The 27,748-nt window shown below is 61.6% G+C and overlaps 1 protein-coding gene across 1 annotated transcript in view; it reads right to left on the bottom strand.

Annotated features, from left to right (window-relative positions):
* Nucleotides 1-2,551: 2,551 nt before the first annotated feature.
* ADGRA1 (adhesion G protein-coupled receptor A1) overlaps nt 2,552-27,748 on the bottom strand; it is a 34,034-nt gene continuing 8,837 nt past the window's right edge. Inside the window, exons 4-7 of the mRNA XM_042960997.1 lie at nt 26,546-26,669; nt 19,859-19,980; nt 5,821-5,919; nt 2,552-5,295 (exon numbers count right to left, since the gene is read on the bottom strand). Of these exons, the coding sequence (XP_042816931.1) occupies nt 4,092-5,295; nt 5,821-5,919; nt 19,859-19,980; nt 26,546-26,669 (1,549 nt within the window). The 3' untranslated portion in view covers nt 2,552-4,091. The remainder of the gene's footprint in view (nt 5,296-5,820; nt 5,920-19,858; nt 19,981-26,545; nt 26,670-27,748) is intronic.

Below are 27,748 nucleotides of genomic sequence, written 5' to 3'. Positions count from 1 at the left end.
TCTTGGAACGGCCTGAGGTCGCCTCTGCCCACTGACGTGGGGACATGTTCGGTTTGGGGGTGACCCATGTAGAAATTGTGAGGCATCGGTGTCGTTCGGACCACTCTCCCTCAGGCGCCTGCACACACAGGGGACCCCAGGGCTTTGCTCCTGGTCTGTTCCTTACTCTTGATTGCCCACCTCACAGCACGCGGCTGCGTTCTGCACAGCCTGAAGGGGCGACGTGGACGCGCCCCGCCTGCTTATGCCACCTGTGGGAGCTTGTGGGGTGTCAGCCCTTAGACTGTCTGCTCTGCTCTGTGTCCCGGGACCAGCCCGGCTGAGTGGGGTCCACTGGGACTCACACCAGCTCCCCAGCAGCCAGGGCTTCTGGAGGGAAATTCTTCCTGGCTCTAACCACATCCCTCTGCGGCATGAGGGGCTGCCACACTCCCCATCCGGCCTCCATAGCGCTCCGAGGTGGGGCGGTGGTGCCCTAGGCCAGCCCCTGGGGCAGGAATGGGGGGCAGGAGCCTGGCTGTGCCTGGGGGACCCCTGCAGGGAACTGGGCTCCCTTCTCCAGTGACCCCGGAGGGAGGGCCGCTGGCCCCGTGGGATGGGAGGTGGGGTCTCGGTGGGACCAGCTTCTGGGGGAAGATGGGCTGGGATCAAGCCTTTAGCCTGTGCATGTGCACATGTGTAAGCGTGTGTAAGCGTGTGTGCACGTGTATAAGCGAGTGGGCACACATGTGCTTGTGTGTGTGTGCCTGTGCACTGTGCCCCGTGTCCTTGGGGACTCTGGTCCTGTCTCCTGCCCCACCGTCCGGGCATGCCCACCCCTGCACATCAGACCTGGATGTCCTTCCTCCCTGACCTGTGGGCGGCAGAACGTTCTTTGATCTTGGATCCAGTGGGCAAAATTTTAACCCCAAGTGCCTGTTGGATAATAAGTCGTGTAATGAAACCTTCTGCCGCAGCCTCTGGGTGGTCGACACAGCCTGGTGAGGAGGTGAGAGGGTCACGTGCGGGTGGGCGGGCCCAGCTGCCCCGGGAGGTGGTGCCATCCTCAGAAGGGGCGGGTCTGGTTGCCGTGGCCCGCGTTGTCCCCCTCCCACCCTGGAACCCCTGCGGGTTCAGGGTGAGTGGCAGGATGGCAGGCGTGGCACGGGCAGCACGTGGGGCGGACACGGCCGGGCTGGAGCCACCACCTCTGCGTGCGGCCCCCTACGTGCCTGTCTGGGGCCCTGAGTGCGGGGGGCAGGTGGCCGCCCCAGCCCAGCACAAAGCCTGGCCCCTCTCGGGAGGCCCCCACCCGAGAGGCTGCTCCTGGGTGCCTGAGCTCACACCCTCGAGCTGATCCTTGTCCCAAGGTGGGTCCCTGAGGCTCAGGGCTACCCTTGACCATCCTGTAGAGTCCCAGCCAGGCAGGCAGGGCATGGGGCAATGGGGTGAGGGGCAGGGCTGCTGAGCCCGGATCCCTGACCCAGCCCCCACCCCACAGAGCCGGCAGGGGCTCCCCAGGGGACCGGCGTCCAGAGGTGGCTCAGCAGGCCTTTCGGGAGAGTCAGAGGGCTGGGGGTGCCTTTCGTCTGTCATTGTGCCTGTGCTCTCCAGGCCCGGAGCGCCAGCTATGCCCGGAGGAGGGCCGAGCCTCAAACCGGGCCTCCCAGGGTCCCGCGGGGGCAGCCGACCGAGGCCGCAGCAGATGCTGTCCGGAGAGCAGCGGCAGATGCACAGCCTGGCCCTGGCCGCCATCTGTCTCGGCTCGAACCGCGGCAGGGATGCGGTCCAGACGTGTCTGGCTTCCAGAGGCTTTGCTGATGGGGAGAGCTTGGTGTCCCTCTACCCCGGGGGAGTGAGATGCACCCCCACGTGGCATCGCTGTGTGTCTCACATGCTCTCTGGGAAGGGCAGGCACACGTCTCTCACACACGCACGTGCATAAGTGCACGCGTGCACGCTCAGACAACACACACCCAACTCTCACAACCCACACACGTGTACGTGTGGACGCATGCACATACTCAAATGCACACACAGACAGCACACGCCCAACTGTCACAACCTGCACACGTGTACACGTGCACACACACACGCTCAAATGCACGGACAGACAGCACACGCCCGACTCTCACAACCCGCGCACGTGTACGTGTGGACGCATGCACATGCTCAAATGCACACACAGACAACACACGCCCAACTGTCACAACCTGCACACATGTACACGTGCACACACACACGCTCAAATGCACACACAGACAACACGCGCCCGACTCTCACAACCCACACACGTATACATATACACACTCACGCACAAAGGACGGAGGTGACATACCACGAGACCAGAGACGTTGGATCTGGTTCCGACCTCCCGTCCCGCATCCTTCTGGAAGTGTGTTCCGTGTGGGGTGTCTGTGCTGCGGTGAGCTGTGGATTTATGCTCTGAGAACATTACATGCGGATGGGATATGTCACAACACTGTCCCAAGTGGACTCAGGAGGCCGAATCAATACTGAAACACACGAGGTTTAATGTTTAGTGTTGAATTTCTTTGGTTTGAATGCGGAGCTGCTGGGGCTGCTGGGGGCAGAAAGGACCACGGTGGGTGCCTCCAGAGGACCGGGGTGTCCAGGGAGAACAGCCTGTCTGGGCTCCCCGGTCCCGGCTGGGTCCCGGTGCAGACGCGGGAGCCACGCACTGAGGCGGGCCCGCCCCCTCGCGGATGAGAGACAGACGCGGGTGCCATTAACCAGCCTCACAAAGGCAAACAGTGCAAAATACTGTATTTCGTGTGAGGTTCTGCATCTACAGCGTGTACACAGCACAGCGTCGGGTCTCTGGCTCCTATCGGCTATGGAAGCAGGCGAGCAGGCTGGACAGAGACAGAAACTGCCCGGCGGTCATCTGGTTGCCCATCTGGTTGACCTGTGAGGACACGCGGGTTTGTGGCTGGTCCAGGACATTGTCAGGTTTGCAAGAATCCTGGGAAGCAAGGCTCCTTGTGCTCAGATACTGAGCGTTGCCGGCCCTGGGGACCCCCGACACGCCCCCTCGCCTCCCCGCGTGCGTTAGGAGGGCCTGCTCCTGGTGAAGCACCCCTGCCCAGACAGCGGGGCACACGGAGGAGGCACGGAGATGACGGCTATGCAGTGGGACCCGGTGCTCGGATGTCTGGGCAACGTGAACTCTGTGTGCACGGTGTGTGGTATGCGTGTACATGCGTGTGCACATGTGCGCGTATGTGTGCCACAGAACGGCCGTGCACAGTCTCACACACGTGTTCCTCAGAATGTTCCCTTGCCCGGGGACGGGCCCCTTACTGCACACAAGGCTCACCAAAACCGAGTCTGGGCTTGTGCCCAGGTGCTCACGGAAATGCCAGCCCCTTCTTTTCGGGGCAGGGAACTTTATGGCCCCAAATGCCCTCGTTGGGGCGGGGTATGGTCCCAACAGTGGCTGGCTTTGACGGTCAAGTCTGCTGAAGGACACTGGGGCGTTTCGGAAGGCGCGGGCCCCCTCGAAGGCCCCAGCCGGCGCCCTGGAGAACAGTGGCAGCCCCCCCCGCCCCCGCCCCGGTTCCCACACGCTCCCGGATTGTGGTGACAAGCCCCGGCGTCCGTGACGCTCTCAGGCCTGTGGGGGCCGCAGGTAGGACAGGTGCTGAGCAGAGGCGCCGACGTGGCCTTCTGCCTCAGACGGCGGCTGGCGGAGAGGCTGGTGGTGACGGCCCAGGTCCAGAGCACCCTGTACCGGGCAGTAGCAGGCCCACCTGCGTCTTGGAACAAAGCTCGACGAAACACACACCGGCCACTGGAAGACGTGGGTGGTACGTCTTCTGCTGTGACCAGGCCGGTGGGGCAGATGGGGCACATGCCAGGCGCCGAGGGTGATTCCCCTGATGGAACCCCTGCTCTGTTCCCGGGCCAGCCCGGACACTGGGCACGGGGGTCGGAAAGCCAGTGACTGAGACACGGACGGCCTGTCTGACCTCAGGGCCGGTGGACGCGGAGGTGACCCACGGCGTCTTCCCGCGTGGGTCATTCGCAGAGAAGGGGGTTGTGGGGGGCGACGTCCCACCGGCCTCACGTGGCGGGACCGCCAGGGGCTGCTACACGGTGGTCTCGTTCTTCCATGGCCCTGTCCGGATGTTGCCCGTGCCGTCCGCGCTGAAGGACAGGACTTCACACATGTCTCCCTGGAGCAGCCCGTTCTGGCCGGGCCCGCCGAAGGGCAGGGACTGCGTCCTCCGGAGCATCTCGAAGTGGGCCGGGCCGTGGGCCACCGCCCTGGCTGGCCTCCGCGGGCAGCCGTAGAGCGCCGTGTCGCTGCCCTCGGGCTGGCTGACCAGGGGGAAGGGGTCGCCCTGGGCGCAGCAGGCCAGCGCGTGTGCCCCCACCGGGCCCTCCAGCGAGCTGGGGGCGCTGTCCGTGCGCGAGCTGCGGGGGCTGCCGTCCGGGCTGGACGGGACGTGGTAGGCGCACTCCTGCGTTGCGGCCCCCAGGTGGCGGCCGAAGTAGGGGGGCTTAGTTCTGCCCTGGAGGCAGCCGTGCAGGTGCGGGTCGTGCCCAAAGGGGTCCTCCTCGTGCATGTGGACGTGGGCCGCGTCCTCCGTCGGCCGCTCACCGTGCATCTTGGCGCAGCACGGCGTGGCCGGTGACAGGCAGCTGACGTGGCCCCGGGCCGCCTGCAGGTTGGTCATTTTGCAGTGGCCGGCGGGGGGGGCGCCAAAGCCCCGCGGTTTGCCCGGATGCGGCGAGTCCCGCCGGCAGGCCACGGGTCCCAGCGCGTCCCCGTTGGTGTCGAGCGTGGGGTGGGCGCCGAGCGTGGCGATGCCGCGGGAGGGGCGGCAGGCCCACCAGCACTGCCACACGTCGTCTCTCTTGGCACAGTGGTGGATGAGCACGAAGAGCCCCAGCGTCACGCAGAAGGCGCCGTACAGGCAGCTGAAGATCATGTCCAGGAAGTGGCCCTGGGACACGGCCAGCGCCCCGAAGGTCCAGGTGGCCGTGAACAGGAACAGCGTGAAGGCGGCGGCCCGCAGCTGGGCCTTGAGTGAGTGCTCGTTCTGCAGCAGCGAGGCGGCCAGGGCGTCGCAGGCGGGCGGCGTGCCGGGCGGAGCCCCGGGGCTGTGGCCAGCCTCGCGCATTGCCAGTCGCCGCTGCTCCTCCGCCCGCGGCCTGAGCTCGTACCTGCGCTCTGGGTGGCGCCGCAGCTGGACGTAGGTGCCCAGGAAGTACACGCAGGTGACCAGCGCGATGAAGGCCGCCGGCCCGTAGAACGCGCCCAGGCTGGGCTCCCAGGCCATCCAGCAGCTGCGGGAGGAGAGGGCTCAGTGAGTCGTGGCATTGGGGCCAAGTGCCCGGCGGCCCCGCGGTCCCTGCCTCCCAGAGCTCACGGGGAGACTTTCTCTGCAGCGCGAGGCCTCTCACACGGCAGGGACGCAGACTCGGCCGTGCCCGCCACCCTGCCGGCACCCGGACCGCCTGCAGTCGGGGCTGTGTGGGGCCCGCGCCCACCTCTCTTCGGTGACACCTTCTCTCCCTGTCCCGGAAGGCCTCAGACCCAGTGCCGGAGCCCCAAGGGAGCAGGGCCGACCTTCTGGGGGCACGACCGGAAGGGCCCGAGTGCCGGGTGCTGCTCCTGACCTGTCCACGCTCTGAGCTGGCCCCGGAGATGTGGCCCTCAGTGTCCGGGAGGGGTCTGCTGGCGGGCGGGGGGGACATGTGGGGGGCAGGCGGTGGTCCTGCTGGGCACCCCCCACAGCGCGGTGCTCCGGGCCTCAGGGCTTGCGGGGGGGGGGGGGCTGGGGCGTCCTCCACTGACGGGGAGATACTCACTAGGGCCCGTCCTCATCCTCTGTCCCATAGTTCCTGATGTTCGTGGCGGCCGTGACCCCGCAGATGATGAAGGGCACCCCTCCGCTGATGAGGTAGAACCTACAAGAGGAGAGAAACCCTCTCATGGCCTGAGAAACCGGCTGAGCCCCCCAAGGATGACCTTGTTGTACTAGCTCTCCTCCCGAAAAGGAGGGGCCCCATGTCCTTGACAAACACCCACCCAACAGGGGAGCCCCCACCAGAGCCGGCCTCGCTCCTCCCCCTTCCTCCTCTCCCTCCTCCCTCCTCCTCCTCCCCTCCCAGCATCTCCCCTCCTCCACTCCCCTTCCCCTGTCCCTCCCCCCCTCACATCTTTGTGCACCGCCTGGCAGCCTGGCTTCTCAGTTCCTTGGGGGGGAGTTCTGACCTGTGACCCCCACTCCCCTCAGGTCAGGGACCCATCTGGATGGAAGTTGACCCCCATTCTGGGCCTGGCCTGGCCTTTTTGCCAGCGGGGCCTCAGCCAGCGGCTCCGTCTGAGGGCCTTCTAGTGCCCGGTTCAGTGAGCTGGATCCTGGGAACGTGAGGAGCGGCCAAGCACATGGTCCACGAGCGCCTGGCCACCGAGTGCACCATAGGGGCCACGGTGACCAAGGCACCAGCTCATGGTGACCACAGGGAGCGGGCGCCACCCTCCTGGATGAGGGGAATGGCCTAGGTCCCAGGACTGTGGGTGGGAGCAGGGTGACCTGGGGACTCTGTGCCTCCCAGAGTTCTCTATGCAGAGAACGCGTCCTTCAGAACGAGGACAGATACGGACATTTTCTGACAAAAATAAAACTGAGTGAATTTGTTGCCAGCTGACCTTCAAGAAATGCTGAGTGACGTCCTTCAGGCTAAAGGGCTATTACACCAGATGGAAACTCAAAAGAATGGAGGACGCCAGAAATGCCAAATGTTGGGGCAAATATAAAAGGTCTTCCTTCTTCTTGATTAAAAAAATATATGATTGCTTAAAGAAAGATTCTAATGCTGCCTAGGGGAGTTGATAATCCATGTTGAGTAGCAGATGCTGTGTCTTTAGCACCGAGATGGCGGGGGCACAGCCTCACGGGCGGGATCTCTGTATACCTTTCACATGGACGCGTATACCTGTCAGACCAAAGACAGTGCGGAGAGCTGGTGCACATCAATCCCCGCGGCAATACGAAACATTGATAGGGAAAAGTTAATAGATAAATTAAAATGAAATGTAAAACATTAAAAAAAATAATCCGAAAGAAGAAAATAGGACAGGGAAAGAGGAAGAGAAGGAAAAAAAAAGAAGTAAAAGCAGAAGACAGGTGGTGGAATGGAGACCTGACTCCGCTCAGCGTTCCGGGACGGAATGCCCCAGCTCACGCAGAGGTGGGCCGGGCAGGTGCGCCACGGCATGCTGAGACCGCCCTGTCCGTGGCGGGAGCACCTTCCGTGCGGAGCTGCAGAGCCTCTGGACGTTGATGGAGACGGGGGCCCAGGAAGGCTGTGGCAGCCACCCTGATACCAGGGAAGAAGGGCTTCAAGGGGAAGAGTTGAAGAGGCCCGTGTTATGGCGATATCAGCGTGGCTCACGGGAAGACACCGCGGGCGCACACGTGTGCGGCCCAAGAAAAGATTCAAATATGGGAGGCAAAAAGGGACACAAGTAAAGGGAAAGACAGACAACTCCAAAATCACGGCTGGCGATTTAAACTCCCCTCTCTTAGCAGTTGCTGGGGCAGCTAGGCGAGAAATCGGTAGAGAAATAGAAGATTTGAACAATGATATGAATCACTTCCCCACAAATGCTCTTCCTGGACCATCACACCCGGTAACTGACGACGCTCGTTCGTGCCCCGTACCCGCGGTCTGCTCACCGTGGCGGATGACGTGTGCACCACGAAACAAACCTCGGTCAGGTTAAGAGGGTTGTGATCATCCAGAGCCTGTGGCCTGACCTCCATGAAGTCCTATTAACAATTAATAATTATTCAGTGAGGAAACTAGGGAAACCGCAAATACCTGCAGGTGAAACGGCACACTTCTAAATAACTCGTGGGTCTAAAAAGACGTCACGAGGGAATCTGGAAAACGTCTTAAACACGATGAGAAAGGAACAACCTATTTTTGGGATGCAGGGCTCAGAGGAACATTCATAGTAGCAAATGCTTCTGTGGGAAAAACAGGGAGGCCTGACATTCACTACCCAGGGCTCCACTCGACGAGGCAGAAAAGGAAGAGGGCAGGGTAAACTGAGTCACCAGAATGAAGGAGACGACATGGAGGAGAGCAGACAGCGAGCAATAGTGAAAAACAGCAAGCCAAGCGTCGATTTCCGCAGAAAATCGACAACCCTGTGCCCGCCTGCCCGGGCTGACAGGAAGTGGGGCCACAGAGAACCAGACTCCCATGGGGCGGGGACGGCGATTTGTAAACAGCCGTGGCCATTACTTCAGCAGCTTAGATGAAGTGGCCAAATTCCTTGAAAAAAATAGAAATCAGCCAGATCGAAACAAGAATTAGGAAATCAGAATACTCTGTATCTGGTAAAATGGTTGGTTCCAACATTCACAAACATCCAGCAGAGGAGATTCCAGGCCCCTCGAGCGTCAGCAGTGCGTATGGTCACGCGTCTAAGGAAGAGACGACACCGATCCATCTTCTACAGGCTTTTCCAGAAAATAAAGAAGGGTCACCTCCTGACTCAGTTTACAGGGCAGCAGAAGCCGGTAGGAAAACCAGACAGATGCATGAGAAAAGAGTGAATTGCCCTCAGTGTCCCCCTGAACAGACACAAGCCCCTCTAACAGTGTATCAGCAAATGGAATCGAGGACTTAATGCACAGGATAAAATATCACAAGTAAGTTTATCGCAGAAATGCAAAGCGTGTTCTTCATAAAATCGACGTAGTTCGTCGTGGAGCACAGTAGGGACATACGATTGGCTCGTAGATGCAGTAACAACACCTGACAGGATTTAATACACGTTCGTCATGAAAAATCTCAGCAAGCTCGGCCCGGACGGAGTCTCCTGGGTCTGCCGAGCGGCACGTAAGGCAGGGGCTCCGCGTGCCTCTCCCGGGCCTGCAAGCAGCCGGCCCAGGGGCCCGAGCGAGGCGGGTGGAGGCGGAGATACCCTGTGAGGTCCGGCACAGCACAAAAGGCGGGGCAGTGAGCCAAGCTCGGCAAAGCTGCGAGGGAAATGTCCCCGACTGCTTTCGATGGCTGGAGGAAAATGCCGCCGGTGAGCGTGTGCTTGGGGACCTGGCCTGGGGTCCAGAGCCTATAGTACGGAGAAAGGCGCCGGCCTGGGCTGAGTCCACGGCCGGTTGGGACGCGTGACGTCATGTGACGTCGCCTGCCACGCCTGGCTGCGGCGGCTCTGCTCCCAGGGCTGACCAGGCTCGAGAGCCCCTTGGAACCTGCAGAAAGTCGCCGTCCCCCGAGCCGTGCCTCCGCCCTCCACGGAGACAGAGATCCTGGGGTTCCGGCCAGGAGGTCCCCTTTAATGCGCGAGGAAGTGCACGAGGTGACGTGGGAGCGCCGAGACGGGAGCAGCGTGGCGCTCGCCCTGCTCCAGCAGCAGTAGCAGCCCCCAGCGCGTCGCTCTGTGTCCTGGGAAGACAAAGGGGCCGCATTGCTAAGCTGCACCCACGTGGGTGGCTTGCCTTGGACAGCCCCCTGTGGTCCCCCCAGGCCAGTGTGGCCCCTCGACTCCTGTCCAGCTCCAGTGGCCACAGACCATTCCCAGGGGACCCCTGGCTCAGGGGGACTGCGTCCTCCAAGCCCTCCTGGCTCACACATCCTGCAGGGTGATACAGCCCCCACTGCCTCCGGCCGGGCCCCTCAGGCCGGCGGCCGCCTCGTCCTCGGCTGGGGCTCTCCCTGCCTCTGCCCGAGCGGCTCCAGCCCCAAGTCGCCAGCCCACGGGACCGCCGGGGAGCTGGGCTCCTGGTGCCGGACCGGCTGTGTGGGCAGAGGGTGCCGGTGGCCCCTCGGGTGCCCCACCTGGGATGGCCGTTCTCACTGCGGCTGTGGGCAGCCAGCGGCGTGGGCATGCGGGACACCTGCGGGGCCCCGGCCGTCCCCGAGGTGGGCTGCCCTGTACCAGCCTCAGCTCGCCCGGTGGCCGGGGACCCTTTGGGCCTGGTCACCAGTGCCCTCCAGCCACTCCCGCCCCATAAGGCGTGAAGCCCAGTCTCGGGCGTCCCATCTGGCATTGTCGCTGACCGGCCAGCTCTGGTGGCACTGAAACCCCTGTTCACTGTAGGACGTCCCCTGATGTGACCCCAGGAGACACTGGCACGTTTAAGACCAGCCACGTCTCTGTGCTCTGTGTCCCCACACGGACCACACAGGGCAAGTCAGCTGGGATTCTGGGAGCTCACGTGGCTCCCAGGGACCAGACCTGTCTCTTCCTCTAGGGGGACGTTTTTAGAAAGAAGGGTGAAGCTGACCCTCCGTGGGACCCCAGCTGCCACCCCGAGGCACCACGCTGGACCCCGAGAGGCCCTTGGACACGCACAGGGCCCAGAGATGCAGGCACCTGGGGAGGAGGGCGGAAGGGGGCCCTTGCCTGACTGGCCTGGGCTCCCCCAGAAGCACGGGGACAGTGTCCCACTGAAGGGCAGATCGGGGAGCCCAGTGGTGGCCTGAACCAAGGACACTCGGCCCAGGGCGAAGCGTCACGCGGGGTCAGTGGAGCGGGGCACGTGATGTGCACGTCCAGGTATGTGAAGTCTGTCCCTGCCGCGGGCTAACGTTGGCCCCCAGGACGGGGTTGTGCCGCCTGCACGGTAAAGAGATTAGGGTTAGGGTTAGGGACAGATACAGGGATAGGGATGGTCCAGGTGACCTGGGTGGCCTGACATCATCACAGAGGTCCTCGTAAAGGGAGGTCGAGGTCAGACAGGAGGGAAGACGCTGCATGGCTGGCTGTGAGTCAGAGGAAGGCCCCCGACGAGCGTGGTGCCTCCAGAAGAGGCAAGACCACGTGTGTCCCCTGGAGCCTCAGAGGAGCCACCTGCCCTCACCTGGACGCGGCCCAGGACACCGGTTCCGGGTTTCTGACCACCAGGACGGTAATGAAATAGTGTGCTGTTTTAAGTCACATCAGGAGCAGAATGAGAGTACGGTCCCCAGCCACACACACCTCTCCAATGTCACCACCGCCACATGGGTCCCCAGCCACACACACAGCTCTGATGTCACCACCTTGCCATGTAGGTTCCCAGCCACACTCTGCTCTGATGTCACCACCGCACCACGCGGGTCGGGAGGGGGAATTACCGAGCTGGATGCGAAGGTGGGTTGGGGAGGATCAGGCTCGTTGAAGCGCAAACACGCTTCTAGCTGCTGTGAGCAGGAAAAGCTATTTGTGACACACGCGGCCACAGGCTCATGTGAGGCGCGTACAAGGAACTCCTCTAATTCACCGAGAAAAGACAGACGGCCCGACGGAAAATGAGAAAGGGGCTAGAACAGGCAGTGCACGGAGAGAAAGCCCGGTGCCCACAGGGTCCCAGCTGGGGCAGGGGACAGAGTGAGTGGAGGACAGGCGAGGGGGAGCCTGTGCGGGCGAGATCTCAGGGCCAGCGGGGGCGTCCGGGCTGCAGGAAGGGGCGGCTGAGCCGAGCCCTGGGCCCGAGCCCAGCTCAGTCGGCGAGACGGCAACGTGGACGTCACGTGGACGGTGCAGTGGAAGAACCAGGTAGAAACAACATAAAGCGAGCGACATATACACAGCTCAGAGTCCCTGCAGACAAAACTGGAGTTGGAGGGCTCACACTTGGCTGGTGAAGCCATAGAAAGAGACAGAAGTCAAGAGCCAGGACGGGGGTGTGGGCTGCAAGTGGGCACAACCCTGGAGGCGTCTGGCAGGGGAAGCTTCCGTTTCTCCCCCTGAAGGCACGTGACAAGTTTCGTAAGCTCGCACGCATGTTTTTGGCATGTTTTGGTGTAAATGTTCTACTAAAACAAGACAAACACTCCAGAAAGGAGCAGGTGTCTCCCGGAGCCGTGGCCCGGGCAGAGCGAGCGCGGCTCCTACGTGGGCACCTGACTCGCCTGCGGCCGACGGGAACCAGGGCTGAAGCAGGAACGAACCAGCTCCCGGGACACGGCAGAAGTCCAGGCAGCGGGCACGGGCTTTTAATGAAAGGGCAAACCCGGGAGTTCTGGAGGTAGAGACCAGAGAATGATCCAGAAGCCTGTGTCAGGGTCGGCCGAGGTCAGCAGGTGTGGCTGCAACACAGTCCGACCCCTTCCACGATCCCATCCGTGGCTCACTCCCTCTCTGCCACCAAAGCGGCGCTTGTCAGTGGTGGCCCCGGGCCCAGCCACCTGGGGCAGGGGGCAGGGGGCATGGGGGCCGCATTGATCTGCGGCCGGCTCCCCGGGGTGGTGCCTGTGCTGGGGGTCCAGGGGTCCACGGGGTCCACAGAGTCCACAGGGTCGTTGTCCACAGGTGTCTGTCTGCCTCTCAGAGGACAGGCAGCCGTGGACGCAGGGGAGCAGGGCCTCCGTGGCGGTGTCCCTCTTTGTGAGGGCCCAGGAGGATGCGTCTCTGGTGCCACACATCACGCCACTCACCAGCATCTATTGTCAGCGATGCTTTGCCAGACGTGAACTTTCCTGCCACCAGCCCTGCTGAGCCGGCCTTGATGCTATAAACGGGCCATTTGAGGGCTCCCTCTGTGTGCGTGTGTGTCCAGCGAGCCTCGCAGCCTCCGGAGCTGCGGGAAAACCTGACCTTAGAACCCGGGCACCTGCCTCCATCCGTGAGCGATGCCGGACGGAGTCTCGGGGGCCACAGGAGAGACCGGGCACAGCAGACAGTTTCCCCGCAGCCCCAGCCCCCGATTTCAGAGCCAGCAGGGGACACGTGACGGGGTCCCAACAGCTGGACGGGGGCAGTGAGCCCACCTTGCCCTCCTGGACAGTTCTGTCCACTGGCCAGCCGTACTTGAGACCTTCTCCCCCCACCCACCCCAGCACAGCCAGAGGCACTGCTATTGGGCGTGACAGTCACCAGCCTGCAGGTGAGTTGCAGGGACAGGAGAATATTTGGGATTCTCGGTGGGGTCCTGGCTGCCAGGCCCTCCTGGGTTCTGAAGGAGGAGACAGGCAGCTGTGGGAACGCGTTGGGGGATGGATGGGCTGGGGGTGGGATGCAGCCTTGGGGAGGCGGCCCAGGCGGGGAGCCCGAGGCCCTGGGAGCCCGCTCGGACGCCCCCGGACGCGAGGAGCCCTTTGGTGCTCGGCTTGGCGGCCGTTACACCCTCGTGGCCTCTCTTCCGGGCGTCTTCCCTGCACGCCCGTCAGTGCCTTTCCTTGGCGGCTTTTAGTGCATTTCCTCCCTGGACGGGCAACAAGTCTTCATGGAGGAGGCTGAGCGCTAAGTACATCCCGCAGGCCCTGCTGGGACGGAGACCAAAGGGCCCAGGCGTCCGGCTGAGTCCAGAGTTGGGGCCCGGCTTCTGCAGACTCCGAGCCCTTGGACGCCTCTCTCTCTTCTGGAGTGTGTCCCATAGCCTGCCGCCGACCACCAGGTGGACCCTGCCCGAGGGGACGTCCACACAGGCCAGGGAGGCGAGGGGGCGGGAGGGGCACGGGAGCGTGGTCCCCGGCCTGCAGGCTGGTGCGGCCTCGCTCAGTCACAGAAAGAGGCCCAGAACCCCTCCGGGGGCTGGACCCGACTAAACCACCCCCACGAGAGGCACCTCCTCTCCTGAAGAGCGTCCCCCGGGACTGCCTGGCCCTGGGGCCGCCCTGCGGCACTCAGGGAGGAGAGCACCCTCGATGTGCCGGGGAGTTCGTCCAGGCCACGCTTGGGCACGAGGAGACGCAGCCCAAGCGAGCTTGAGGACCACGCGTATGCCATGGGCAGGTGTGGGGGCTGCGGGACCCGGGCCCAGGCGCTACCCCGACCCGGGATCCATCTGAGAGACGCCCATCTCCGGGTCCGGTTAGCACTCCGTGCCACCAGATCGATGGTTTCGTCGGAGACCACAGAGCACTTACACACTTGTCTGAGTGTGCTGCTGGTAAAGCCACCGTGCCCTTGGAGATGCGCGGCACAGTCACCCACGGCTTGCGCCGACCGAGGGCGAGTGGCGGCGACAGCCACATGGGTTTGGTGCCTGGAGGGGGGCTGTTGACGAGACCCCGGGGCTCACGCAGAGACCCAGAGCGATGTCTGTGCCGAGCACAGGGCACAGTGTGTGTGCACACGACTCTGCCTGGGGTCCCGTCCAGAAATGTGCCCTGACATGTAGCGTGAGGCCGGGACGCTCCAAGATTCCGCGTAGAAACACCACAGTGCCGCCTGCCGGGACTCGCCCTGGTGGTGCCAGCCCCGGGGGCGCGTGGCCACTTCTGCCTGAGAAGCGGTCCTGACTTCTGAAGCTCGGCCTGTGAAGCAGGACCTCTGCCCCCCGCGTGTAGCATCGCGGGGTCACCGGAGGCCACGGGCATCAGCCAGGGTGGCTCCGGCTCGGTTCGCCAATGGCCTTGGAGCCCCTGCCCCCATGCAGGACAGCCTCCCACCTGGGCCCTGCATGGGCTTCCTGGGGGCTCCCGCGGCCGCGCCAAAGGGGCGGAGAAGCCGAGAGCAAGTGCCGATCTGTGCCGTCTCTCAGCATACACACTGCCGTCGCGGAAGGGGCTCCTGCAGAGGCAGCCCCGGGACCTTCCCCCCGCCGGGCCGGGCGGTCCAGTTCGGCACCAGCTGCATGTTGGGTGAACGGGCCAGCTAGCGCCTTTCACCACAGGGCTCGCGGCGTCTAGAGCGTGAGTGCCTGGGTTTTAGTGCAGCTTTCTTCAGGTAGAAACACTACCGGCAGGCTTTAAATAATAGTGACCTACCTTGGTGCACTGTATCAGAAAGGCCAGGAGAGGCTGCAAAATTAGGGCATAATCACAGGCAGCTAAATTGGGAACTGGCCCTGAGGATCTCGAAAATCACAGCAGGGAGGCCGGCTTCATTAGGAGACACCTCCCCCGGCCAACTGCGAGGGGCTGAACGTGTGTGTCCCCAGGCCCACACAGCAAAGCCCCAGCCCCAGGTGATGGGGAGGTGGGTGCACTGTGAGAGTGGAGCCCTCATGGACAAGGTCTGACCCCAGACAGCCCCCTGTCCCTTCTGCCTGTGAAGCAAGAAGTCTGCTCCCACTGGAACCGAGCGTGCTGGCCCCTGACCCCAGGCGTCCAGCCTCCAGACTGTGAGACACATTTCTGCTGTCTATAAGCCTCCAGTCGGTGGCATTGTGTCAAGGCAGCCAGCACGGATGGAGACCTAACAGAAGGTGTGGAAGCCTTGAGAAGGTCTGTCTCCTGAGAGACCTTGCTGAAGGGGCTGAGTAGCGCCGTTGGGGGCACCACGGCTTCGGCCAGCACAGCACTGCTGCCCAGGGCGTGCACTGCTCTCCCCGCCACGCTCCAGCGTGCTCAGGGCTGACGCTGCTCCCGCAGAGCCGCTGTGCGGGAAGTGAGGGGCTGTGGTCCTTAAATTGTCTGTACTGGTGACCGTGGTGGTGAGGTGGTGAGGCCGGCTGGAAAAGCACAGACGCGGGAAGAGAAGACATCTGAGTAGCAGCTAAAGGGATCCAAGGCAGTGACGAACGGCCCGCGGTGGTTTGGCCTGGAGCCCTCAGCGCGGTGCGACCTCGCAGACGTGGGAGCCGTTCATGAGTCCTGTTCTCTGTGGAGAAGGCTGGCGCAGAGAACACGCAGCATTGTTCTTGTCTCAGTGTTTCTGGGCCCGTCTGCCTTCTCTTACCACGTGCTCGGACATGAGCAGGGGCCGGCGGGCATGTCTGGGACACATGCAGCGCAGTCTGCCCGCAGCGGCCGGGTCCGTAGACTGGGCTGGGGGGCGGGCTGGAGACAGACTGGGGCAGAGTCAGGGACTGGGGACCACCTGATCTGGGTCGGGGGACAGGGACCATCAGGAGCAGCGATAGCTCTTTGACATGAATGGTGGGACGGGGAACACATGGGGGACGTGGGGTGGGGGCTAGTTCCTGGGGACACACGGGGGACATCGGGTGGGGGTTAGTTCTTGAGGACACACAGGGGACGTGGGGTGGGGTTAGTTCCTGGGGACACATGGGGGACGTGGGGTGGGGTTAGCTCCTGGGGGACACGTGGAGACATCAGGTGGGCTCCTGGAATCTGTCTGACACCCAGCCCTGACCCCACAGAGTAGCTGGCCTCTTGGGGCTGACCCCTCTCATCTCCTGTTGTCCCTCGCATCCCCTCTCCTCAAGGCCATCGCTTCTCAACACGCACTGCCTAGCACTGGTCTTGCCCTCCTGCGTGGGAAAGCCAGACCCTGGGGCTGGGACCCTGCACCCCAAGCTGAGGCTCTGAGTCTGTCCTATCCCCGAGCCGCACCTCCGAGGCCATGGGACAATACTTCTGGTGAGATTTACCCCTTGGTTCCAGGCAGTGACATTTGGCAAGAGGCACGGAGGCACCACTGAGGGACAGGGATGGGACTCACACTTAGTGCACAGCCACACCTGTGGGGACATACCGGAAGGGCCAGCGCTCTGGTGGGTGATGCCTGGGGCCGGCCACGGCCTCAGCCAAGGTGCTCCCTAAAGATGGAAGTATCCACTGGGCCGCAGCCCCACAGTGCCCCCCAACCCCATGCGGAGAAAGCCCACACGGCCAGCCTGGCCTCGGGGGTTCAGCCAGCAGGCCGAGCAGTGTAACCTACCCCTCGAGGCTGCCCCGCCACACCTGCGCCCCGGGGCAGGGATGAGGGTAGGAACGAGGGGCTGTGTGCTCCTGTCACTGTGATGGGGACCTCCCCCTGAGGCCGCCAGCCACCTTGGTCGAGCTGGAATTTCCTTCCCTCAGCTTGCCACTGAAGTGCACAGGTGTCGAGGGGACCCCCCCACCCCAAGACCTAACCATATATGGAAATTAAACAGCACGCTTTCATGCAACCAACAGGCCAAAAAAAGAAAAGGAAAAGAAAAAGAAAAAACAATCAGGAAAATCAGACAATACTTAAAATGAGTGAAAAACCCTGCAGCATGTCCAGACTCATCGGCAGAAATGTCTAACAGACAGACTAAGACAGAGAGAGAGGACTAGAATTGTGTGGCAGTTCTGGCCCGAGCAATTAGGCCAGAAAAGAAGTAAAGGCCACCAGAACTGGACAGGAAGCAGGAAGCAGTCCCGGAGTGCCCGGGTCGCGGTCGTACAGACATGACCCGACGGGATCCACGGGAAAGCTCCTGGACACATTCAGCAAACCCCCAGGACGGAAGACCGCACGATATCCGGCTGTGTTTCTACTCGTGAGCTAGAATCAACCCCAAGAGAACATTAAGGAGACAATCCCATTCACAACAGCATGAAGACAATGCTTCGGGAAAAGTCCTCCGTAGGCGGCCCGAGACGCGTGCGCTGAGAGCCAGAAATGTTGCCGACAGAAATCTCGCGGACCCCAATAAAGGGACAGATGTCCTGTGTTACTGCGTGATGCTGTGAATGTTAATGTGCCATGCTCTTTCCATGCCAGGCAGCTTCCATCAAAACTCCAGTGGCCGTGTGTGCGGAACTGATCCAAATATTCATGTGCAGGGGACCATGAGTAGCCAGACCAATCTTGCAACACAAGATCCATCTGTCCTCTCTGCCCCTGGAACCGGCCCTAACGGGAGGGTGGTGAGCCTGACCCCCGGAGCGGGGGCCTCAGTGGGGACTGTCCCCTCTGCTGAGTGGGGATCACCCCCGGGGCTCAGGCAGGAAGGAGAATCTGGCCTGAGATGTCTTCCACTCCAGAGTCCTGTAAAATTTTATGTGGCTGTGGTTTCCTTGAAATCTCCAAATGGGCTTGGTTTTCCCCAAGGCTGAGCAGAGGGGCCTGTGGAGCAAGCGGGCAGACCCCAGTGCGGGCTCTCAGGCCCCACAGACGGACTCCCCTGCGGCAGACCCCTTGGTGGCATCTCTGTGGCCAACTGGCCGCCGGGCCAACATAAGAAATTAGACAATCGGCCCCTTGTTTCTCAAAAAGCTGTGTGCTCTGAGTTCACACAGAAGGTTTGAACCCACAACTATTTTCTTTTTACTTCTCATCGGAAAACTTCAGAGGGAGGACACAGGGGCCCCTGTCTGCAGACCGCAGCACCAGCTCTGGTCGCTGCCAGCGCTGCCCGGGCCTCGCCAAGGGTCAGCAGGACGTGATGTGATGCTCTGCTCAGCATTCAGCATACGGTGTGGCCCGGGGGCCCTTCCCTCCCCAGAAGACTCCAGAACTACATTTGTGCTGACGTGGGCACACACAGGCTACTTTGCAGCGCTGGGCATGGGGTCAGGGGCCAGATAAAAGGATGCCTCCTGGGGGCCAGCAGGAAGAGCCATCGCTGGTAAGAATGGCCCCGGCTGGTGTTGGGCCTGCAGGGTGAGCGTGGATGGCAAGTCGAGGGGCCTCTGGGAGGAAAAGACTTTGGCCCCCAGCTTCTGGGGTTCCCATCACAAGCCCCAGGCCAGGCGTGGCCTGAATAGGCAGCGGGGGAGGACGGGCCCTCCGCAGAGCCCAGAGTCAATGTCTCCACCCTCCTGAGTCTGAACCTGACAGAGGTCAGTCCCCTAGGGTGCTGTTGGGATCACATCGCCATGTCCCCCCGCCCCCCCAGTGTCCAGCTTTTTGCACCAAAGAAGGGGACGTGGGGGAGAGGTGCTGGCGGTTTCTAGGCTACACAACAAAAGGAGTAAGTATCTCAGAGTTATCTGTCTCTGTGACATGGCCAGTTCAGTGCATAGCCACCGAGCCCAGACCCCTCTAGACCCGGGTGCTCTGAGACCCTCGAGCTCATGGCCCATGGAACCCATGTAACCCCAGCCTCGGGCCCTCTGAGCCCACAGACCCCCACGACCCGAGGTTCCCTGAGTCCACAGCCCACAGAGAACAGGCCCACCGAGCCCATAGCGCCACAAGACCCCAGGCCCCTGGAGCCCACAGCCCATGGAGCACAGGCCCATGAGCCACAGACCTGTTGCTCCTGGAAGCCCCTGGGAGTCTCGCTCAGTCACACGCGTTCTGAGGCTGTCAGAGAGACAAGTGCCAGAATGCTCCGTGGCCTCCATCTCATTCTTCAAAAAGCCAGGCAGCGTTTCAATCAATTATAGGCCAGGAAATTCATTTTGAGAGTGATTTTTAAACCCTGGGGACCTGGGGCCTCCCCGGCAGGAGAAACGAGGCCCTGAAGTCCTGCCTTCTGGCCCCTGCCCGCAGCAGAAGCACCAGCTGCGTGGTCAGGGGTCTGCTAGCTTCCGAAAATCAGACGGTGTCGGAAAACCTCTGGGGAAGGTCACCTTGCTTATTAAACGATGAGGCATTGTTTTATCTGCCTCAAAATGAGTTCTTCTGACGGTTTTTAGGCGCACAGAGGTACTCCCAGGTGGCCCTTCAAATTTGGACCCGGACAGAGCTCAGCCCGAGGGGCTGGGTGTCCATGGCCCTGGGACCAGGCCACAACCTCCCAGGGACATCCGCTGCCCCTCACAGGGACCACCTGTCCACCCTGAACCTTCCCAGCTTGTCCAAGTAACAGTCCACTGGCTGGAGCAGGGGCCCCTCTCCAGACCCATCTGCCACCAGCCTTGAAAGGCCCAGGCCACGGGGTCACCTTGGGGTCAGCGACCGAGCCACCTGGGTCTCTCCCAGCTAACGAGCAGGTACCCTGGCTCACTGAGGCTCGTGAGTGAACTGTCGCCGAGGCCGGAGCACTGACCCATCACCCAGGGCCGTCTCTGCTGTAGCCCCAGGGGCGCAGAGCTCTCTAGCACAGAGGCACGCCCAGCCCCCAGGGGGACACATCGGCCCCCGGACCTGCCGATCTGGCTCCAGCTCTACCCCAGCACCCCGACATCCCTCTCCGGCACCCCACCCTGCCCCCAGCACCCGCCCTGGCCCTGGCCACCTGTGCAGACCGGGTTGTCCCCGGACCCCGTTTCCCTTTGAGCCGGTGTGCCGAGACCCCCCGGAAGGTAGACCAGGTGGCCAGGTGTGCGTGCTCGGTACCTGAGCAGGGGCTGCCTGGGGCAGGGCGGGGCCTTCTTGGTCACCTGCTTGTAGATGTTCCTGGCGGTCACCCCGATCCACAGCATGGTGGCCAGCGTGGAGTAGTGCAGCAGGATGCCCACCTGCGGGGAGAGGCCGGTCAGCAGCGCCTCCGAGGGCCGCCCCCCAGCGTGCTGCCCCGGAGACCGTGTGCCCCCCGAGGCCTGGGCCTGGGCCCTCCTGCTCCCTTCGCGTCCTCAGGATTCAGCTTGATAGTGACAGGGGATGAGCCCCGCAGGAGGGCACGTGGGGGTCTCACTCAGCGCCGATGTCCCCTTCACAGGGAGTTGCCCGGGCCTCCAGGACTCTGGAGCTGGTGAGATTTGTGTCCTGAGGAGACATGGGGCCGGGGACCCCCGGGCCCGCACACACGGTACCTCCTGGGCGGTCCGCGAGAGGCTGGCCCCATAGGTGCCCCTCTGTGCGTGCACAGTGCCCGCCAACGTGCCCATGGTCAGCCTGGCCCAGACGCGGGAACCCGAGGGCTCCAGGGAGGACGTCCTCTGGGCTGGGCCCCACACGGGTGCCACCAGTTGAGGGGCGGGCGGCCCTGCAGCAGGGTCTCCCCACGAGGCTGGTGTTGGGGTTGCGTGTGACATAAAGCACCTCCAGGATCAGCCGCTGACGTCCGCTCCCACAGGCGCAGCTGCTGGTTGCTGTGGGAGCTGCTGGCCGAGCTTTTACCCCTCCCCCAGCACTTACTGTGTTAGCTAATCATGCTCCTCTGTCTCCACCTGCTTCTAGAAAACGAGGTTACCTACGAAGCAAGAACCTGACATTTCACGATGACAAGTAAATCGTGGCTGTGATCGGAAAGGTGATTCTCTGAATAAAGCTAACATTGCATTACAATGATTTACTGAATCTGGAATTCAAGTTTCACTTATTAGAAAACCTCAAATAACCAAGGGGAACGGGATGGGTGGGGTGGGAGCCCCGGAGCTGTTTGTGGTTTCAGGGGCCTCCCTGCACACGCCTGGTGAGTGCCGCCTTTTCTGCAGCCTTTTCCGCGGCCTTTTCCGCAGCCTGGCCTGGGCCTCCTGTGGGTGCCCGCGTGCCGGACCTCACCCCAGCCTGGGAACTGGGGGGCAGGCACTCTGCACCTGAACCAGGAGGAAGGAAGGGGCGTGTCCGTCTGGCCCTCAACTGAAGGATCGTGGGCTCTCTGTTGAGGGGACAGCAGCGTGGCCGTCACCACAGGTGACTGGAAACAGACACCGAGTCCACAGAGAAGCCCCAGGGTCAGCAGGGGGTGGGAAGAGCCGGCTATGCTCCCGATGGGCTGCTCTGAGCCTCGCCTGCCGGGGGGTTGCAGCCTCCCCCTCCCAGACGCCACTTTGGGCCGGACACGTGGAGAGGTCATAGGACCCCCCACCTCGGCTCGCCACCAGGACCGGCAGGCTGCCCCACTCTCGGCCCCAACCCGGCACTGACGCACATCATCATATGGGGCCACTGGCGGCCGGCCGTTTGTGTTCACGATGTCACTTAGGACTTTAATGAGGTGCCCGGTCATCTTCTTGTTGCCATAGCAACCATCTGTTCTCCAGCCGACCAAGTTTCGGGCCACAGAGCATGAGTGTGAGCCACACCTGGATAGGGAAGGCTGGCGGGGGCATCCCGTGTTCAGGTGCCAGGGTGGTCGCCAGCTTGTCCCCTGTCAGCGTGGGGGCAGGCCTGGCTGCCCCCTGGAGGAAAACCACATTTACCATGAATTGGCTTGTGGAGATGTGGAGGCTAAGAAGTCTGAGACCCGTGGCTCGTGGTGGGCAGGCTGGAGGCCCAGGAGACCCGACTGTGGCTCCCGCCAAGACCTATGTCCCAGCCTGGACAGGCACAGAGAGAGTCCCTCCTTCCTCTGTCATCGTCCCCAGGCCCCTGGTGGAGAGGATGAGCCCCATGATGGGGAGGGCACCTGCCTGAGCCAGCCCACCGGTTCCAGCACTGACCGCATCCACACCGCACGGACGCACCCAGAATGATGTCGGCCAAATGTCGGCCCCGTGATCAGTCAAATCGCCACATTAAAGTCAACTGTCCCGGCTTCTGACGCTGTGGTCTCCCAGCTGTGCCTCGTCAGGCCTGCCTCCTCTCCGGTGGGCAGAGGACAGGGTGTCTATGCTGGGTTACCCTCCATAACAGTAGCGACGTTTCTGTCTTCGTCTGCAAGGCACAGGCCCGACTTAGAGAAATGTCGGGGGAGTCACTTCAAGAATGCCACCTGGAGGGCTCGCTGGGGTTGCAGCCCCGTCTCCTCACCTGGGAGGCGTCTCCCATCTCTGTCCAGAGAACAGAGGTCACTGTTCTCTCTCGTGCACATGGTGCTCTCTGTCCCTCTTCCCCTGCCGGAAAGCTGGGCAGTGCAGCCAGAGTTAGCACGGCTCTGCTCGAAATTCGCGAATGAATGACCGAAGGTATCACGCCCCGCTCCCGGGGACACGTAGTCCGGAGGTCAGGGTGGGATCTACTCCGGAGCTCATAGGCTGGCTTCCCCCGACGGGGTTCCTGAGGGTGGCCACCACAGGAGAACCAACCGTTTCTCACACTACCGTCATCACCTCTGCAGACCTTGCCTCCCCGGACCCTTCCAGGCCCGGAGCGCTCCCCGACCTGCCACGCTCCTAGGGTGTCCACCTGGCTAACGAGGTCCCTGGCCTCCAGGAACCCCCATCCAGGCTGGAGCATGGACACAGTTCCCGGGTTTCGGGAGGGGGTGGGCTCCCCAGCGGCACCGCGGAGCCTGGGGGGAGGGGGTGCTGAAGCCGGCTCCTCGCCGCCAGGGACCCGGCGCAAGAGCCCTCGTTGGCCGAGCGCGACATTTCACCGCCCTCGGCGGGCTCCGCTCTTCGGCAGGCACCTCCAGGCAGGACACGGATTGGGTTTCCCGGGGTATGTGCTGTGGTTGTTGCCGTGCCTATCCAAAGGCTTAAGGAAGCGTGACTGCCCCTCAGTGCGGTTTTTAGTCACCTGCTGGCGGCTTTGCAGCTGGGGCTCCAGCGTGGATGGCAGAATCCGGTTCTCGGGGGGGTGCACGGCCTGGACGGGGATTCGCAGGGAACCGAGCCGGATGTCAGGCTGCCTGGGCCCTGGGACGAGGTGCTGTCTGGTGGCCGGTGCCTGGAGCCGGAGCTCAGCCCGATTCTTCCCCATGCCACCCCTGCTTGAACAGCCTCTCACCCTCCCGCCCCAGGGTGAGTCGCCTGCCATCTGTGCAGGGGACAGGTCATTTTGTGTGCACAGACTGCCATCGAGGTCGCCACCGGTGCACCCGAGTGTCAGATAATTAGGCCTCAGCAGCTTCCACAGCATCAGTAAATGGTTGTAGGATTCACAGCAACAGAGGCTATAAGGGGAGCGACACGAGCGCCGTGGATGCCAGGCTGAGACCCTCCCGCCACGTGGCCCCGGCAGACACACACCACCAATGGCAGAACCGAAGAGGGGAGTCCTTGGTAAGATGGCTCTTCAGTCCATGGGGCAGCCCCCATCTGGCTCCTGCCTGGGGACTGGAGGTCACTGTCCACTTGGAATTCACTGTCCAATTGGAGGAGACTGTCCACCTGGAGGTCACTGTTCACCTGGAGGTCACTATCCACTTGGAGGTCGCTGTCCACCTGGAGGTCACTGTCCACTTGGAGGTCACTGTCCACGGGGAGGTCACTGTCCACCGGGAGGTCACTGTCCACTTGGAGGTCACTGTTCACCTGGAAGAGACTGTGCACCTGGAGGTCACTGTCCACTTGGAGGTCACTGTTCACCTGGAAGAGACTGTCCACTGGGAGGTCACTTCCACTTGGAGGAGACTGTTCACCTTGAGGTCATTGTCCACCTGGAGGTCACTGCCCACTTGGAGGTCACTCTCCACCTGGAAGTCACTGTCCACTTGGAGGTCACTGTCCACTTGGAGGAGCCTGTCCACCTGGAGGTCACTGTTCACCTGGAGGTCACTGTCCACCTGGAGGTCACTGTCCACTTGGAGGTCACTGTCCACCTGGAGGTCACTGTCCATCTGGAGGTCACTGTCCACCTGGAGGTCACTGTCCACTTGGAGGTCACTGTTCATCTGGAGGTCACTGTCCACCTGGAGGTCACTGTCCACTTGGAGGTCACTGTCCATCTGGAGGTCACTGTCCACCTGGAGGAGACTGCCCACCTGGAAGACACTGTCCACCTGGAGGTCACTGTCCACTTGGAGGAGACTGTCCACCTTGAGGTCATTGTCCACCTGGAGGTCACTGCCAACTTGGAGGTCACTTTCCACCTGGAAGTCACTGTCCACTTGGAGGTCACTGCCCACTTGGAGGTCACTGTTCACCTGGAGGTCACTGTCCACCTGGAGGTCACTATCCACTGGGAGGTCACTGTCCACTTGGAGGTCACTGTCCACCTGGAGGAGACTGTCCACCTGGAAGTCACTGTTCACCTGGAGGTCACTGTCCACCTGGAGGTCACTGTTCACCTGGAGGTCACTGTCCACCTGGAGGTCACTGCTCACCTGGAGGTCACTGCCCACTTGGAGGTCACTGTCCACCTGGAGGTCACTCTCCACCTGGAGGTCATTGTCCACCTGGAGGAGACTGTGCACCTGGAAGTCACTGTCCACTTGGAGGAGACTGTCCACCTGGAGGTCACTGTCCACCTGGAGGTCACTGTCCACCTGGCGGTTACTGTCTCCTTGGAGGAGACTGTCAACATGGAGGTCACTGTCCACCTGGAGGTCACTGTCCCCTTGGAGGAGACTGTCAACATGGAGGTCACTGTCCACCTGGACGTCACTGTCCACTTGGAGGTCACTGTCCACCGGGAGGTCACTGTCCACTTCGAGGTCACTGTCCACTTGGAGGAGCCTGTCCACCTGGAGGTCACTGCCCACTTGGAGGTCACTGTCCACCTGGAGGTCACTGCCCACTTGGAGGTCACTGTTCACCTGGAGGTCACTGTCCACCTGGAGGAGACTGTCCACTTGGAGGTCATTGTCCACTTGGAGGTCACTGTCCACTTGGAGGTCACTGTCCACTTAGAGGAGACTGTTCACCTGGAGGAGACTGTTCACCTGGAGGTCACTGTCCACCTGGAAGAGACTGTCCACCTGGAGGTCACTGTCCATTTGGAGGAGACTGTTCACCTGGAGGTCATTGTCCACCTGGAGGTCACTGTCCCCTTGGAGGTCACTGTCCCCTTGGAGGTCACTGTCCACCTGGAGGTCACTGTCCACCTGGAGGTCACTGTCCCCTTGGAGGAGACTGTCCACCTGGAGGTCATTGTCCACCTGGAGGTCACTGCCCACTTGGAGGTCACTGTCCACCTGGAGGTCACTCTCCACCTGGAGGTCATTTTCCACTTGGAGGAGACTGTGCACCTGGAGGTCACTGTCCACTTGGAGGTCACTGTCCACTTGGAGGTCACTGTCCACTTATAGGAGACTGTTCACCTGGAGGTCACTGTGCACCTGGAAGAGACTGTCCACCTGGAGGTCACTGTCCACTTCGAGGTCACTGTCCCCTTGGAGGAGACTGTTCACCTGGTGGTCATTGTCCACCTGGTGGTCACTGTCCCCTTGGAGGAGACTGTCCACCTGGAGGTCACTGTCCACCTGGAGGTCACTGTCCACCTGGAGATCACTATCCACCTGCAGCAGACTGTCCACCTGGAGGAGACTGCCTAAAGGTCATTGTCCACCTGGAGGTCACCATCCACCTGGAGGTTAATGTCCACTTGGAGGTCATTGTTCACCTAGAGGTTACCCTGCCCGTGGAGGCCACTGTTCACCTGGAGACTACTGTCCACATCACAGGAAACTCTACCTGGAGATCGCTGTTCATTCTGGAGGTCACTGTCCACATAGAGGTGACTATCCACCTGGGCTGAGCTGGAGCCAGGAGCAAGGGGTCTGAGTGAGGCTCTGGAGGGCGGAGCCAACAGAGAGACTTGGGTGTGGGGCCGCCTGTCCTGGGCCAGGGCCGCACAGAGCAGCAGGAGGAAGCAGGTGCTGCTGGTGGGAAGGCCCCCTCCGAGCTCTGTCAGAACCAAAGGGCGTTTCCCCCCTTTTGAAGGAAAAGTCAGGTGAGGCCATGGAGTGGAAAGAAGGCCCTTTGGTGACTTGTTCTCAATGCTGCGATGTTCAGAAGCCCCTATTCTACCTGAGATGGGAGCAGAGCCTCTCAGAGTGAGCTCCATGTGTGGGGCAGGGCCTCTGCGGCCTGGACTCCCCAGCCACCTGCTCTGGTGCCAGAGCATACCTGGACGGCGGTGGCGGGGGGTGGCAGTTGGCCCCTTCTCTGTGCTCCTGTCTCTGGGCCAGTCTCTGGGAGGCGGGAAGCTCCTGACCCTATTCCGGGGACCAGCACCGTTTGCCGGACGGGAAGCGTCCAGTTCGCATGTGACCAGACGCCTCGGAGCCACCTGGTCAAGCGAAAAGCAAAGTACCTGACACGATCCAGTGCTGAGCAGAATAGTCAGCCTCACGTGGCAAAAAGGCTGTAATACAGGTGCCCTGGATGCTGAACTACTCCCTCCAGGAGACACATCTGAACAAATACTCGAGTGTTTTTTCATAAACAAGACAATTATCATACATTTCCCTTTTGGTAGGAGCGGCGATAAACACTTTAAATTTTGTAGCAAAATGAGGGTGTGGATGGCACTCACCGCCTGGCACAGGATTGGGTATTTGGTGCGGTTCACGCCGCCGGCAAATACTGTGAAGGTCAGAGCCGCGTGAAAGCAGAAGTTGAGGAGCGTGTGCCGGCCTTTCCGGCTGATCCGGATGGCACTGTGGGAGACGGAGATGTCCCATCAGGACCCAGCACGCAGAGCGAGGTGCACAGATCAGCCCTCTTCCCCAGTTGCCATGCTCCGTCCACGTGGGGACAGAGCTGAAGACCCCCGAGGTGTCACCGAAAGAGGCCGGGGGAGCCCACCCAAAGGACCAGATGGATGGGAACACACAGGGTGTGTGTGGCACCCTCAGTGTGTGGTTGTTGGACGTTTTTGTGTTAAATCGACTTGGAATGCTAGACTGGAGGGTTTTGAGAAATCTCGAACCTGGTCATTGGACAGATGCTAATACTGAAACCTGAGACTCTATGCCTTGTCTGGTCACAGAGCTAGAGGGTGGGACACACCTGGCCACACCTCCTGATTCCCAGGATGGAGTTCTTCTTCCCTCTCTGAGCAGATGTCTGGTACCTCAAGAAGAGGGCATGACTGTGACTGACTGGAAGCAAGACCCCTGTAGTCTGTGGCCTAGGACCTTGCCTATGGCTGTGACCACCTCCATGACTTGGCCTCACCCTGGCTACGGCCATGGTAGAGATTACTCATCCTATTCTTACAGCTGTAATGGTGGCCACAGTTTCTCCATGGCCTTGGACATGCCCAACCCTCTCCCCATGATCATGGCTTTGGATATGCCCAACCCTCTCCCCATGATCATGGCTTTGGACATGCCCAACCCTCTCCCCATGATCACGGCTTTGGACATGCCCAACCCTCTCCCCATGATCATGGCCTCGGACATGCCCAACCCTCTCCCCATGATCACGGCTTTGGACATGCCCAACCCTCTCCCCATGATCACGGCTTTGGACATGCCCAACCCTCTCCCCATGATCACGGCTTTGGACATGCCCAACCCTCTCCCCATGATCACGGCCTCGGACATGCCCAACCCTCTCCCCATGATCATGGCTTTGGATATGCCCAACACTCTCCCCATGACTGTGGCCTTGGACACACCCAAGCCTCTTCTCATCACTGGTTATGCCCACAGTCTAGGCTTTGCTCATGACTTTGATTATGGGCTTGATCCTGACCATGACAGAGACCCCTCCTCACATTTCACAGTGCATC

Source organism: Panthera tigris, chromosome D2, assembly GCF_018350195.1.
Source record: "Panthera tigris isolate Pti1 chromosome D2, P.tigris_Pti1_mat1.1, whole genome shotgun sequence".
NCBI lineage: Eukaryota > Metazoa > Chordata > Mammalia > Carnivora > Felidae > Panthera > Panthera tigris.
The sequence above is the reverse complement of the archived record's forward strand: the minus strand, read 5'-3'. Positions and strand labels throughout refer to the sequence as shown.